The sequence below is a fragment of the Clytia hemisphaerica genome, unplaced genomic scaffold (assembly GCF_902728285.1).
Source record: "Clytia hemisphaerica strain Z4C2 unplaced genomic scaffold, Clytia hemisphaerica genome assembly, whole genome shotgun sequence".
NCBI lineage: Eukaryota > Metazoa > Cnidaria > Hydrozoa > Leptothecata > Clytiidae > Clytia > Clytia hemisphaerica.
Genome location: NW_027104374.1, coordinates 1,103,648 through 1,120,209, shown reverse-complemented (window position 1 = coordinate 1,120,209; position 16,562 = coordinate 1,103,648). Strand labels below are relative to the sequence as shown.

At 35.6% G+C, this 16,562-nt stretch overlaps 2 protein-coding genes across 2 annotated transcripts; one reads left to right on the top strand and one right to left on the bottom strand.

Moving 5' to 3' along the window:
• The first annotated feature begins 809 nt into the window (after positions 1-809).
• Positions 810-3,355, top strand: LOC136818795 (uncharacterized). The gene is made up of 4 exons (XM_067075031.1): positions 810-2,034; positions 2,256-2,374; positions 2,651-2,718; positions 3,105-3,355. Exons 1-4 carry the CDS (start codon positions 861-863, stop codon positions 3,262-3,264), a joined length of 1,521 nt encoding a protein of 506 aa, XP_066931132.1. The 5' UTR covers positions 810-860; the 3' UTR covers positions 3,265-3,355.
• A 2,251-nt stretch (positions 3,356-5,606) lies between these two features.
• On the bottom strand, positions 5,607-15,454 carry LOC136818794 (uncharacterized). The gene is made up of 14 exons (XM_067075030.1): positions 15,094-15,454; positions 14,420-14,608; positions 13,847-13,954; positions 12,911-13,147; positions 12,304-12,531; positions 11,807-11,983; positions 11,408-11,536; positions 10,853-11,116; positions 10,578-10,640; positions 10,191-10,352; positions 9,828-10,036; positions 9,310-9,462; positions 8,658-9,055; positions 5,607-6,528 (listed from the first exon to the last, which is right to left on the bottom strand). The coding sequence occupies exons 1-14, from the start codon at positions 15,170-15,172 to the stop codon at positions 6,114-6,116; spliced, it is 2,811 nt and encodes a 936-aa protein (XP_066931131.1). The 5' UTR covers positions 15,173-15,454; the 3' UTR covers positions 5,607-6,113.
• Between the last annotated feature and the right edge of the window lie 1,108 nt (positions 15,455-16,562).

Below are 16,562 nucleotides of genomic sequence, written 5' to 3'. Positions count from 1 at the left end.
TCGTTAAAAAAAGAAATTCTGACCCATTGGGCTCACCTCTAAAATCTAGAATCAGCTGATGGCAAACCAACATTCTTTAAGTCCAGTCTGAAGAAGAGAAAACCATAAGTGACTTTTATTGCTTTTGCAACTTCATAGCAAATAACCTGAAAATTCGATTTGCAAAACACTATTTTTTGATTAAGCTCTACTTCAAGTAGTTTCTTAAATTTGAATCAAGGCATTTTGATCTTGACCTATAGGGGAGCTGGAAATCTTACAAATAGGCAGAGGAAGCCCCTTTCAATGCTTCATGATAGCATCATCATTGTCTGGTTTTTTATTTGAAAGATAAGACGATAAAAAAAAACATAAGATTTCACCTGTCCTGGATTTTGAAACCTTTGAATTGCCTTTCAACTTTTTAACGTCAGAACTTTTTTGAGGGGGAAATTGCATCAGCCAACACCAGGGTACCCTCCAATGTTAATCAGTAAAGTTAAAATCTTGAGATAAACAGAGACAATGCAGACGGTAAAAGATCTCTTGACCAGGATTGGTTCTTCAAGAATTGGGTATCTAATTTAAAGTGTCACTGTTTTACCAAGAAATCTTTTTTTCCATGGAGGAAGTATAAATTGCGCACACTTTGTAATAATAAATAATTGTACACACTTTGTGATAATAAATAAGCTTGATAAATAAATAAGAAAAGGTAGCTAAAATTAAAGGAGGGATATCAGTGTTTGGACAAAATGTCCAGGAATAGAAATACCTCTTGTAGGCAAAATTTTATAGCAATTTTAATAAGACAAAAATTATCCTTTTTCAGCATTAGATAATGCTGATTGCCAATGACATAATATACCTACAAATAAATCATGTTGGAGAATGAGTTGAACGGCTACCAAAAGCATTTCTACAAATCGAATGGATGTAAGAAGGCATTGATTCAACAAATCTCCAAGGTGAATAAAGGCTCCAAAGTGAAATGCAGTACGGAATCACTATCTGACCCTGCGAAAGTTATTAACTTCATTAACGGTCATCAGATTAGAGACTTGCATCGTATAGCTAAGAATAACAAAACAAGGAAAGCTGATGATGTCAAAGCTTCCAATATTATAGTTCCATCAAATGAGAAGATCATGAGGAAATTGACTAAGGGAAAAGAACAGATATCATGCAAATGTCCTAACGGGTTCAAAAGAGTTAATAAAACAGCTCAAATCAATGGAGGATGTTTAAATCAGTCTTGCAAGAGACAAACTCATTTGTCACCAATAAAAAATGAACGTTCCAAACCAAGAGTAGAGAAGAATAATCATCGAAAAAAGAACATAAATGATCCTGAAGATGATAAGCCGAAAGAATATGTCCTTAGATCTTCTCAGCGCCTTCAGTATATCCACAACATGAAGAAAAGGGACATTGAAATCGACAAACCATTAGTGGATAGGATGACAAATATGTTCAATGAACCAATAGACATTAGATTAGATACAAAAAAGCTGAATATTCCTGTGTTAAACAACAATCCTCAATCTAGAGTAAATTGTGAATGGGGCGATTGTAGGCTTTCATTTATTAATGCAGAAGACCTTACAGACCATGTTGAATCATCTCACTTGGTTAGTTGTGAGGAAAGTGACAACTGTAGTTGTATGTGGAGAGATTGCAAGTTTTTGAATCAATCGTGTTCTTTTAAATGGCTATCAAAGCATGTTTTACGTCATTGCGATTTGAAGCCATTTAAATGTGTTATTCTTGGTTGTGATATGACATTTAGTACACAGAATGGACTAGCAAGACATGTCCCAACACATTTTAATGAAAGTCGCGTTAGACGTGCTTGTGTCTTAACACATGAAGCAGCTAGGAAGGAAGAATTAAATAAAACTAAAAGACAATTAAGTGCAACTTTGAGTACTTGTTCAGAATCAAGTAGTGGTACATTTTGTAGTAGTGGTAGCAGCAGTCTGGGTGAAGAGATCATTTTTGACAACGCCTCAATACCAAACGTATCAGTTGGCAAACATACAGATTTTCGTGAAAGTAAGTCCGAAGCATTTCTCATAAAGATGGAATTTCGCTTTATTATTGTTTGTTCTCGTTTTACAAAATAAATCGCAATAGGCAATCAAAATAATGTCTCCTGGAACAGTGCCATCTGTTTCTTATTTAATTACTGTTTGTTTTTTGCGATACTACTCAACTCTGCCTGAGAGATTGTTGACGTCATGAAATTCACTTTTTGCATATTTTTATGTTCTCAGATCATCATACGTTCACGACCAAGACATACAATTATGTGAAAAAGAAGATTCAAAAATCCACCTTTGATCCCTCTACTAATTCTGGATATTTAGATAAAGCTTTTCGTATTGACCACAAGGTAAGTGTATTTAGAATATTCCTTATGAGATTTGGTAGCGTACTGTAGAGAGGTAATTCAAACTTTTTTGTATTGCCAGAATTAATTGTTAATTGTTACAGTTAAGAGAGGTAAAATGTATGTGTTTTTTTTTTGTTCATTATGATAAGAATTAACTTGAGAGATATTTTCGATGCTCTATTATGCTTCTAATTCTAAGTGAGTATTGTTTTCCTGAAAAACCAGGAGATTGAAATTGTATTATTTTTGTTACCTTGGCTCCATTTTTTTCCTTAGGTGATAGGAAGGAGGTCCGGCAGTAATGGTATAACCGAAATGTTATTGACCCCTTCACTCAATAATTTGTGAGTTAGACTTTAATGGTATTCTTGCGCATATTGTTTTTGCATTCATTTCCAATGTGTTGTTTCTTTCACACCTCTTCATGTCCATCATCACTTAAAATGACAGTTTTCAAACAATCTATTGTTTGTAAGTCGTGAATCAGTCTTTCACCTTGTAACTAACTATAGGGATTTTATGTCTTCAATTGAGCTCAATTTATTTTTTATTAAATACCTCTGAATACCTAATATAGTTATGTTTCCAAAAAGTATTGTAGTGGAAAGTGTAGTAATAAGTAGTTCGTTTGTCCAAATATAAATTTTGACTCCCTTAGCTGGAAAGAAACGTGCGAGCTTTTCTAAACCTGAACACCCTCTTTAACCAGTAAGATCATCTTTATTTTTAGATTCCCTCGCTCTTCATTCTGGTGTGACAGCAATGAATTTCGAAAACGTAAACATTCTCACGTTGAAATCCCGATGAGGGACATGCCGGTCGATATCAAAAATAAACTATACGATTCCGAACATGCTTCAAGCATTCGACGTCGCAAGAAACGAAAGTGATCCTTTTGAATTTGTGCATCTCGATTTCTTTCAGGAAGCTTTATGTAAGTTTCCACTCATACATCCTTCTTATAACACCAAGTTCTATCAGATAGAGCAAGAATGGCGAAGTCTGGGTTCCCAGTGGTGAGAAAACATCTACTAGAGAATAGGCTGCTTTAGAAGAAGTCAGGGAAATTCTTTCCAGGATACATTGAATTAAGTGTTTTAGCCAAGCTTATCCGTTTTAATTGACTTTTTCTCGTCCATTTTGTTAATGTTGGCCAGGAAAAACAGATTCAAAGTTTTTAGCTTGATTCAGGCAAGAACTACACTTTTATTTGAGAAATGTCAAATAAAGAAAGGTCGATTTCTTACTAAAAGCCATGGAAAGATTTTCTGTGGCACTACTGGAAACCCAGCCTAAAGATGCTATTGCATTTTAAAACTTAATGGTTTGTTTTGTACCATACTCGATTCTGTTAAATTATTTTCCTAGGTAGTGCAATTTTTCAAGCAATTTATTTAATTTTTCAAGCAATTTATTTCAATTTTTCAATTTCAAAAATTCCCAATTCAATTTATCCTTAGATAGGTCTATGTTAATTTTTCTAAAGCATTTTAAACAATGATGATAGTTTCTGTTGAATTTTTCCAATGCTTAAATTTAGATTTTTAACTAGATATACATTTTCACATTATTTCACTTTTTCGTAGTGTATTAGTTAGCTATGTGATGGGTTTAGGTTAGATTTTCAGCATTTTTAGAATGGTCTTTGATCTAGCCGGGTCATCTGGTTTAAGATGTTTTTTAGTAAAGTGTCATTTTCTTTTGAAAATTCATTTTTGGTCTTCCCAAGGCCTATATTAGAATTGCTCAAATAATAATTTAACTTGAAACATCATTTGATTGATCAAATAAAGCTGGGTGCTTTTGGAGGGATTTAGGTCTTTTTTCACTTTATCATTCGTCTTGACATCCTATAGAATTGTTCTTGTACCACTTATTTCTTTCTTATTTTTGTTGCTACATCTTCTTCTAGAATACTTTAATTATATTACTGTCCCTTCGCCAGGCCTTCAGTGGTTTGTGTTTTTTTCTCAATTATTTTTACAGTATTTTAGATAGTTCAAAATTTCAGTCAATTGTTATGACTTATGATTTGTGCATTCAAGAATTCAGTTTTTGAATTTAGTATAGTTTCAATACTTAGATAGGCATATTGAAATCAATGCAACATTAGCACCATTCTTTTTAGCTTAAAACACTTTTTCTCGTATTGTACTTGAGAGCTATCGAAATCATTTTAGACGATGTACGTAATAATTCTTTAATAGCATTAAAGTGAATGCACACGTATGTTTTTGTTGATTTAAAGTACTGTTTAAGAACTTAGAGCTTAGACTTGGACAATACTGCTTCCACTACCTTCGGCAATTCAAGTCTACCTTAATCATAAAAACCTTGTTAGAGTTAAAAGTGAAACTTGTGGTGTAGAATTCCTTATATGTCCTTTTGAGGGTTAGTTATTGTCTATGTCCACATTTAATGAATAATATAATATAAATTTATTGTTTCATGTACATATTTTTTTGTATATTCGGATAATATTGATATGGTGTATAATTATTTTTTTTGGTTGGTAAATTTAATATTTAAGTCGGTTGGTTACTCTGCTGTAGGTTTAACAATCTGTGATACTGAGTGTTGTTGAGTGGCACTGACCACTGACCTTTATAAACGCTATCTTTGATATGAGTTTTTAGAAAAGCGGTACCCGGAAAGAAACCAGTGCAGTGCTTACAACAATGGTGCTACATTAATAGTTTTTAATGAAAAGAAATCTAGTGCTCTCGGTGCAATTTACACCCACATTGAGAAGTGGTACCACTAAAAACTCCGATCAAAATGTATGGCTTGGTCGGGTTTTAAAAACTACCTTCAGGGATTATGAACACAATAAAGTCAGCAACGTATAAGGGTCAACTCTCGTGTTTTTAATCGCCCCGTGACGGCCCGGGTCATTATGAAAACGTATCCTTAGAAATGAGTACGAGCTCGGACAAGACGAAAATAACTGTTTTTGTTTTCATAAATAGCACTCAAACGAGAGGAAGTAATCTGAAACCTTTTCTCCTATTTTCTTTCTCCTTTAATCCTTTAACAGGAAATCTCACAAGTGAGCTCCTAAATAAGATGAGCAAATGTCTGAAGCCGATCCGCTACAAAGAAATGTCACGATTTCCTATATGATCTGCATATGCTCTAGAAATAGAGATGCCTGGATTTTCAATAGATCTTTCCTGGTATCCCTTAGGCCTTCTAGTAAACAGATTAACCAAACAAGAACCTTCCGACTTTTAGTTTGACGACGTCATATTTTATTGTTTGTTAGTGTTTTTTTTGTTTTTTTCATAATGTAATTTACAAAACATTTTTTTAGCTTATTAATTGTTTATTCAAATTGTTTGTTAGTAATATTTATTTGAACACCAAACAAATTATTCTTTGGTTTCAGAATTTGAAAAAATATTGTGAACACATTGAAATGATATTACGGCTCAATCTTGATGAACCATCGTCACCGCCAAACTTAAAACATTCCTGTATTGTTTGTGCACTGCCATATTCTTTCGCGTCTCCATTCTCTTTTGTCATGTATGCCATAGAAGCTGATATGGCGGTATTTCCAGAATCTCATATGCTAATTTGGTACTCACAATATGTAAAACTTTTAATCGGGAATATCAGTACGATTTGTCTTTTGCTCTCTTTTATTTTATTTCCTCTTTGAAAGCTAGCTCCGTAAAACAAATGCTCCATTGAAATGACTCTTTCGGCACTCATCACCTGTTCACTACTTCTTCTTTTATTTTACAGCACATTGTTTTTTATAAACATACCCAACCTCATCAAATGGTAATGCATAATTAAACATCATCAACTCATCAATAGCTCCTGAAAAATATCTATTCTCATAATAGTGTTTTCCGATACCGGCAAAATGGCCCCAATCTTGTGACAAATAGCCAGTACCGTCTATTTCTTTCACCAAATGTCCATCTAAGTATACTTGTGCTTTATTCTCTTGCGAATCATAAGTCGCTATTAAGTGTACCCATTGTCTTGGTTTCACTACAGCAAAAGTATCGATGTCGAATACGATTTTCCCTAAGTGATCACGATGAAACCATTTAATTTGACCATTGATGACTGAGAAATCGTACTGATCATGCTTGTGCAACGAGCGACTTCCGATTGTGTTGAAAAGCTGGTGTCGATCCCTAAAAAAAATGAAAAAATATTTCAGTCACTTTATTAAATACAGTGGAGTCGCAATAATTCGAACACGCACGGACAACACAAATTTGTTCGAGTTGTGGGGTAAGTTTTGTAGACATTGTTAACTGAAGGGATTGTAAAACTTGTTCGAGTTATGAAGATTCATGTTTAAAGAAACTCTACTGTATATCAGATGTTGTAATACAGTCATTAACAAATGTTTGAATCTGGAATGTATTTACTCTTTACATACTACTTGGTGAAGGGACTTTTTTTGTCCTCTTTTCCTAACAGATAAAGTAGAATTCATTATATTAATAACATAACGTTTTATACTGAAACATCCCAAGAAGATCTCTAGAGTAAGCATGGTCTAGTGGGTTTTTTCCGACGTGCCTCCATATTGTAATCAATGTGTCATGAATATCACGAGTTTATTCGAATAATTACACAATGACAAATCCACGATGAAAGACACAAAAGTAATCAAAATGTTCCCACAGAACGCCTTTGTCATTTGACTCAATTTTCTTTCATTTTTTTTTCCAGTGCTATTAATTAATGAAACAGGAAATTGAATAAAACCACAACCGTAATCATTGGCAAGAAAATTATAATTATAAGACAGATGCCGGCACATTGTTTTGGTTGCTAAGAGGGAATGACAAAATTGTTTTTTGGTTGCTAACGTCAACTTCATCAACAAAGGAGTCGAAGTAAGTGATTTCCGATTTTCTTTTTGCCTTTTTTTTCGAATTAGAAAAGGCTTTAAATTATGCAGAATTATATAAGGTTTTTGTCTCTCAAGGGACGATTATTCCAGTTCAAAGTACAGAAATAATCGAATTGTAGGCTTGAATAAGGCAAAATATCGACTGAATACTTATTATCTGCAGTACTTTTTTTAAACTGCGGAAGTCATTTTGTTTGTAATGGTTTCTTGCTTGAAGTTAAATTATCTTTTTATGACGATATCTGTCAAATAGTTAATTTTGGAATTATGACTACGTGATCTGAAAATCCATGCAAGAGCTACATACTCACGTACGTTTCCAGGCTTAATAGACTTCTGGCATCCTCAAACAGATCCGAGCTTCTTAACCTACTTGCGGTTTTGTAGGAGTTTGCGCATCAGGTGACACTTGATACACTCTCAGCTTTCTCTCAACCTGTCAAAGGTTTTCTAATTCCTAAATATCCGGTTATCAAATTTCATACATGCCTCTTGTCACGTCACTTAATTCACTTAAAAAATAATATAACAAGGTTAAGTTCCTACCATATTACTAATAAAACCGTTATTGGCACAAGTGTGAATCCAAGCCATAAATTCGTATACACAAACCCACGACAGTGGTTCTGTTTCTTTTTCTAACCTTTACTTTCGTTTTCAAACGTTGACCTATTAAATATCTATTCGTTTTTCTGAAAACACTGAAATTGAAATACACTGCAATCTTCAGAACTCGAACCTTTATTACTCTAATGTCTGATTACTTTGAAGTTTTCTTGTCCCTTAAGTTACATGGGCCCCGTCAACGGGGGGGCCGGGGGTCCATGGCCCCCTCCACTTTTTGGTAGACCATGTCATACGTTTTTAAAAGTTACTATTTTAAGCTGGTTTAAGACCAAATCAAACCACAAAAACTATTATTCTCCCCAAATAGATATCGTTTAAGGTGTTTTGGGGGTGTAAAAAGTGAAAAATTTTCTTCGTCGCCCAACCATGGTGGGCGACATTTTTTTCTAAAATGTTGGCCCACTCACTCAAAATGGCTCGCCGGGGCCCATGAGATTACAGTGCCCTACAAATCAGTCTCGAACAAATTTCAATTCCCCGTGCGTGTTCGAGTTATGGAGACCCCACTGTACATCCTTTTTGAAATCTGGGACCATTAGCATTACATTACGATTTTCTTTCTGTAGTCCATGCCGTGATTATTTTCAGCAAAATCTCCTCTGGACGGAGCAATTCTAATCATTCTGATTGCCTTTTGCACAAATTTGAAATTATGATAGAAAGCTGACTAAATCAACAAAACATTGCTGAGGAATGAAATTTAAAAGTCATGCTTAGACCCGGTTTTACAGAAATATCAACCGGGGACGTTGTTTACAGTAGTAGTCTTACCTATTCGTGTTAAGACGGATCCATACAGCAATGGAAATCGCATTTGCTGGTTTTTGTCGAAACTCATCCCCACTCAATTCAATATAACTCTCGGAAGTGAAGTTCAACGCGTTCCCACAATAACCTGGAACTGTGTCCAAAGTCTTGGTAATTTTTCCAAAATTCGCTAGACCTGATTGGTCATATAGTTTATCACCTTTTATGTTGTCAAAAGTGTAGTATAAATCTACTCGACGAAAATCACAAATTTGGCTAAGCCGACTAATTTCAATTTGAGACAATGCTCTATTGTATATGAAAAGTTCATCAAGGATCCCTTGGAACGATCGACCCTCAAGGTAATCTCCATTTTCAGCTGTATCATAGAACTTGCCAATGCTGACACGACCTTCCCAGTCCTGGAAACACAAAGAAGAGATGAAAAACAGATGTAATTCTTTATCTGTGAATCTTGTCTATAGCCCCCATAATCTTTCAAACACTTTGTCCTTCGATTTAAAAAGATTTCTGATTAACGGGGAGTTGCTTATAAGGAAACGTTAGGAAATTGCGAGAATGGGAGAAACGAAAATGTGTTACGGAGTCATCATTAACAAAGGGTTTGAGTTATGTAGAATTACTTGTAATCGTCTGAGGTTCCAAAGAAACTTACTCCTGAAAGGGCACCAGTCCCTTCATCTGATTGGATGAGGTGACCGTTGGCGTAGAAACAGGCTTTTTTACTCTCTACATCATATGTCACTCCGATATGAATCCAGACTTCTGGCTGAATGATCTTTTCTTTGATCTCAATACTGAAGATCGTCTGAAATATTGGAGTTAAGAAAAAGGTTGTGCTTATGTGATAAATGTCACGTCACAAAACTACAATCTGACAATCGACAAGAAATTGGAAATCACGTACCTTGCCTGATTTCAACCCTAGCAAACACCAGGACCTATGTTTGAGCGAGAATCGATTTCTGAATCGAGTTTGAACTTAGCTCGGTCAAGTTTTCTTACAGCCCAATCAGAATGGAATGCATTGACTTTGTATTTGACCCGATTACAACGTCCTTATGATACTAATATTAAGAAGTTTATTTCAAACACAGACCAGTTTGCTTTTTAATATTTTAAAATTTTGGATATACTCAGTCACTTTTGAAATGGAAAAAGAATGTCTTCTACCTCGGATTTCTCATTCCTATGAAACCATCTCATGTGGCCATCATCAGCTTCCAAATAATACATGCCATGTTTATTGACCGAAGCTTTAGGATCAATTGTTTGAAAAATCTCTTGTTGCCCAGCAACTGTATCCATGTAGACCCATAATGCAATTGTGATTCCTTTCTTGGGAATATTCTTCATGAGGTGGCCATTAAGGAGAAGATTGCCTGTTAAAATGAGCATAGAGTGTTTGATAATAAATCCTCTAATAAATTCGTGTTCTTATTCTAAAACATACTCACTGTCGGTTAACCAATTTCTGGTAGTTGTTTTGTTGATTAAATGAAAACCTTTTTTCTCAGAGCCCTTAGCCAGTCTTACCTCCTTGGAATCGTAATCCATGGCCACACTTTCCAACATCTCTTGCAAGTTTGGCCATTCCAATCAAATGGCCTACATTGCCATATCCAGAATCATCAAAAACTTTGTCGCCAGCGATTCGATCGAAGGTCATATACACTAACTGTGCTTGATGCTCAAGATCTAGTGGTTGTAATTTTTTAATAAATATGTATGAATTTAACGACGACCCTCTGTTCAGCAATATCACGAGTGTAATGAGGTGAAATGTACAGCTTCTTAGCTCTTACATTCTAGACGTGCTTGAATTAAGTTCCAGCTGCTATAATTGCACATAATATCTTGCCGCAGACAGAGTCTAACAAACAGTAAAACTAAGTAGCACGAATGTATCAGATTGAGTATTACCTCTTTTGACTCGCACGAAGGTTGGTCTAGTTATCCTCTTTGACGGTATAGTACTTCGCATTCCTAGTGATACCAAACAAAGCATAAGGAAAAAATTCTCATAGAACCTGGCTGGATGATTTAATCGTTAAAAGTAAATGAGAATTAATGTTAAAATATGTTTGCAAAATGTTAGAAATGAAGAGCTGATACTTGTTGTTTTGGTCAATTGAATTGAGAGAGAACCTAAAAAGAATTGCTATTTGAACACATAGCATTGAACGAATAGCACTTACCATAAACGAGAACGTCGCTACATTTCATGAATATTTGTCGAATTTCCAAAGGTGACAATTCACGGTCATACATTTCAATCTCATCCAAATAATCCAAAGTTTTTATTCCACTTGAGACGCCATGTTGTCCGAATGCCGCTATTCCGTCCCAGTCCTCCGAGAGGGCACCGACACCGTTCTTCCCTTCTTTAATCTCACCATTGACGTAAATAACAGCGATTTGTTTTGTGGAATTATAAGTGGCTGCAATGTGCGTCCATTCACCTACAGATAAGGTATTGTTAAAATGATTGACAATTTACTTCAGCGAAAGTTCGATGGATTTTTTTCAAGTTAAAATGGACTACGAGACAAACGCCCTTTGATATTTTCCTAAAAAAGACACTCATAGAGAACCCTGTAGAAAGTTTAAAGTTTAAACATCTCGTAGAAAGTGACAAAAATCTTTTTAAGTCGCTACATGGTAGTGTTTTCGCCCCATGAGCATATTCCCGAACTAAAACTTAGAGAAGGAAGTTGGTAACATAGTTCTGAATGAAATACAAGAATGATTACCTTTAACGACGATGGGTTCAGTATGAACATTGAATATTTGTTGATCATATTCATTTCGGTGTATCCAATGCAGTGCTCCATCGTGTACGCTCAAATCATATTGCTCGTGCGTATGCATTGAATGACCACCTAATGTCAAGAAGAAGAAGGAGGTGAAAGGTCGTTAAAAAGCTCTGAACCTACAAACTTCATTACCTAGTCATCTTTTATTGTATTTTGGCTGAGTAGGTAGATTTGGTTATTGAATCATTTACCATTTAGAGTTGTTCGAAATTATCTAATCTCAATTTTTCCACATCAGTGTCATCAAAGTGGGAATAACGTCTCATTTCTAAGAGCCTCATTCTCTGAACATCAATTCTCGTTTTCATAGATAGAAAATCTGAGAAAATGACTTACCTGTTGTATAAAATAGTTTATGAACTCCTTTATTATCTTCAAGTTTGGTCCACATCAATATGGTGCAAGCATCTGTTGGCTTATTACGAAACTTTGATCCTCTCACCGACATGACATTGAGGTTTTGTTCGGTAGATGATGGCAATCCAACATCATTTCCACAAGTTCCATTGTTTCCTAATATTGGAATAATATAACTTGGTGCTTATTTATTACCCTTTTAGCCTGATTGATTGAATTTTATTATTAAAATCCATTCGTTCTCTAATTGGATGGTTTGTACCTATCTTTTGGTAAGAAAAGTAACTTATCTGTTATTTTGAAGAAAAAGGGATCCAAGGTAACACCCTTGTCTCAGTGACCAAGCTAAAATGCTTTAGCCGGTGGGAATAAAATCATTGGATCTTTGAATACAATTTCTATTCAGTATGAACTCTAGCTTTAGACAAATAAAACAGTTGGGATAATAGAACATTCGATTCACACCACTTTCTCACCTTTGATGAATTCACCAGTAAAATATCCATCATTTCCTTGGTAACACTGGTCATACGTTACATTTCCTTTGATTGATTCAAAACTCATTGCCATCACTTTAGCAGACTTTAACCCTTTACAATGTTCATGTATATCTTGAATCTCTGTTGCATTCAGTGTTCGATTGAAGATGTAAAATTCATCTAAGTATCCTTTCAGCTCTCGGTCACCTTTGAAGTTTCCAATACCTTTTTTTTTTTAAGAATGTTATATGTAATGTGTAATATTGCTGACTTCTTAACAAATAATATTGATCGAAGATATAAACGTTGTACAGTGCCGCCTAGATTCATGGGCGATTGAGAGTTTTCAGATTTTTGAATTAGGTTGGGTGACTTTTTGTGTGGGGGCTTGGGAAGTATTGCCCACTATGCGTTGAAATTCTCATATATCTCTAGATCGGACGAAAAGATTGAGGGATATAAAGAAACATGGTTGTTATAGTCAAAGTTCACTAAATAGAGATCCTCCTTTGTACCTTTATGGTATTTATGAAACGCTCATTTGTATGGAAAAACCTCAGGAAGTCTGCGTTTAACATTTAAAAATGATGATTGTTCATTTTACCTGCAAATGCTCCCCAATCTTGTGATAAAGTCATTTTATCTGAAATCTCTTCTTTCAGCAAATCACCATTACAAAAGATTCTACTGACACCTTCTGAACTGTATGTCACACCAACTTCATACCAAGTTTTCTGCTTGATTACACCTTGAACTGTTTCCACCGAAAATACAGTTTCGCCTTTTTCGTTTCGATGGAACCAACGGATTTTCCCGTCAATGATTTCCAAGTGATATTGACCTTTAAAGGAAAAAGCAATTGAAAGTCGGATCAAGTCAGATGTATTTAAAATCGTTTGAAATTTGTTGAACGCAGATACATGCTATCAGGGCCGTTGATGTATGTTTAAAATCCAAAGATTATAGAAAAACTGTTATAATGTTACTGATTTCTAAATGATTAGCCTCAACTCGAAATCTGGGATTTCGAGCTATTTTTTGTCGGTGTAAAATATAAAGGCTGCAATTAGTGACCGCAGGTTACTCATAAAGAAAATACACCCCTGTGTCAGTAACCCAGTGATTACCTAATCTGTTTTCAGATTTCAAATGCTGAGATTTCTAATTCTTATGCTAATAATTCATTAGAGATTCCTCAAGATTTCATTGTTTGTCCAGTATAAGTTTCCCCCCATTGCTTTTTTTCCTCTCAGGGGCTCATAATAGCAAGTTTATGTATCGGAGGATATCGAGGGCGACGGTAAGTGAAGTCGACGCAAAAAAAAGTCGTTAATTGATGTACGGCTCTATATCGCCTTACTCACCTAAACAGACGGCTGTATTTTGGTGTTTTTACCGTCGTCGAGCAAAGTAGACGGTGATTTTGGAGACATGCCAACTTTGCTTTATACCGTTTCCTTCGATTTATCTCGAATACGTAAACTCGCTTATGCGAATGATACCGGGGTGTAACAAGAAATATCATCGAAAGTCTCTTTACCTTCGTTATGCTCAGAATGATCACCAACTGTTTGGAAGATTTCGTGTGATCCAATGGTGTTGTCCAAATAGATCATTAATGCAATCGTGATTCCTTCCTTCGGTAAACCTGTTATCAGAATTGGACATTAGTGTTCTTTAAAAGTTCACACAATGTTGTTTGGGCTTGATGTTTGTTAGGTGGGCGCGTTGTTTTTTAGCTTCGATGAAGTATGGACCCCGCTAACGGTGAACTTTTCCCCGAGAAAAAATACCATGATAGGCTCTGCTAATCTACCTTTGTATTTGATCCATATCCATCCCCTCAATTAAGTTTCTGGAGCAGCCCACCTGCTAAGGATCTATATCCTTTCACTACACTATTGTGTTTTTCTGTAAAAAGGTGGATACTCGTATGGTGGTCTGGGTTGCCACATCTAATATGATTACATTGCAGTTCAACTACGGTACTATTGATGTGAGAATACACATTTTATTTGTTTCGACTTTCTTAGTTTATCAATCACTGTATTTAAGAGTAAAATTAGCCATTGTAAGTGTGTGATTGGTAGAGGTTTCAGTGTAACAATCTTACCTTTGAAATCTTTTCCATTGAAAACAACTTCACCGTTTGTAAGTTGAACACACATTCCACAGCTGCCATCCGTCTTTGTAATTGTTGCCCCATTTTCCAATGTTGCTTTATTGTTTCTTGTCGAATCATCAAAAAGTTGTGCACCATTGTATCGGTCGAAACCGAGGTATAAACTACATGACTTATCCTCTGAAAGTGAACAACAGAAACACCACTATATTCTATACACCTTCAATGCACCTAAACGACTAGCTAAGTACGGAGGCTAAATTTGATTCAATCTTGTGGGGAGAAGAGTGAGAACACATAATGAATTAGGTATGTTTTCTCAAAATGTTTTCTGAAGCCGATATTTGTTACACTATTTGATCTGCAGCTTTTATGGTAACTGTGTTCTCGATTTTCAAGACGTTTGGCGTTCGATTCCAAATGCCCCTTATTAAATACAATTTCTTGACATCAGACGAATTGAGTTTAACGGAGACACGAAAAGAACCGTTTTCAATTTAAAAAAAATCAATTTAAAGCTTGGAACATTCGAAAATTTTGACACATGAAGTCCCTGACCGGGCTAAAGCCAAAGACTTCAACAAGTCAAACTGTCAAGATTTGTTTAAAATCTCTATTTTTTGTGAAGAAAATTCTCTCGGGTCTGATACAGTAGACAACCCTACCTCTCATGCGAACGCTATGTCCATGTATATTACAAACCAATCCAACCAGTAACACAAAAGTCTTGAACGTCCAATCCATCGTAAACAAGCACCTTCAGTGAAAAGCAAAAGAATATAAACTCCTGTGATGGTCAACAAGTCATAAAAATCAACCATTTTTCATTTCAAGTAAATTCATGTTCTTCTTAGTCTTCTTCATTTGATTGTCACCGCGTCATCTTTATAGACCGCATAAATATTTGAAAATAAACCCCCTCTTCTCTCTTATTTTTGGAGAAATATCTTAAATGAAGGTGTTTGTTCTGGTTTCTTTATAAACAGATTTCTTTTGTTTTGGTTTATAAGTACAACCTTTTTTCACAAAGAAGAAGAAGATATTTGTTGTTGTGACCCTCCTGTTTGAATTGTTTTGTGTTACGCTTGGCTGAATGTGGTAAAAAAGCAAAATTGATTTTCGCCGCAGCTATTTCTTGTATGGAAAACCTTACGTATTCATATTCAGCATAACGAGTGAAAACAAGTGCAACTACTCACCAAAGAGAATTTCTTTGTACTCACCATACCACTATTCAAGGATGAAGCTCTATATTGTTTAGTTGTTGTGTGTTCTTGTGGGTCTTTATAGTTATAGTGGTTACCATGAGCATGTTCTGGATAAAAAAATATATTCCCTAAAAAGCACTTTCACCCCCTGAAATATTCCTGAAAAAATTTAAAAGTTTTTCTCGTCCATCCTCGTTATCATCAATGTAGCAATTAAGCCGGGCCTTTTTTCATTAGACGTTATTCGACTGCATGACGGCCATTCCCGAGGAAGGGCGCAGACGTCACGTTCATCTTTGACTGAATACCGCCAGTAGGGACCTAGGAGCACTGCAGCCCATACACCGTTTGATAGCACCCATAAGGGCGGTTCACTCCAATCTCCAATTATAATTGGAATGACCCATGATTGTGTGACTAAATTAAAGAAAAGGAAGAGCATACTGTTTACTGCAAATAATCGTCGTCATCATCACAATACTTGTATGTATAGCGGGAGCAACTCCACTAGGGGAATTCGTAGTATGCGGTAGGATGAGAAGTACAATCCCCTTCCCTGAGGGGGGGGAGAACTGACATCAGCAAACTCCAGGGTATTCTCGGGCATCCTTCTTTCTGTAACATAAATAAAGCCGGGAATTCATTAATATTCTTAGTCGGTCCAAAGAATTTACTGTTTTCTGTCGTATCGTGCGTAGAATCGTGAGATACCTGGGAAATTTTGGTGCACTTTTCAGGCTACGGCTTACTTTCGCAGACATTTAAAGTTTGGGAAAAGTCTGTTTGTGAAAATTTGTATGTCTAACTTAGCCCCGGAAGAAGGGAGGGGTAGGCGTGTGATGCAGCCTACATGCTACAGGCCGTACATGTGTTACAAGCAGCAAAAATGCCCGTGTCAAAAAAACGGTGGTTTGAGGGGTCCCGGT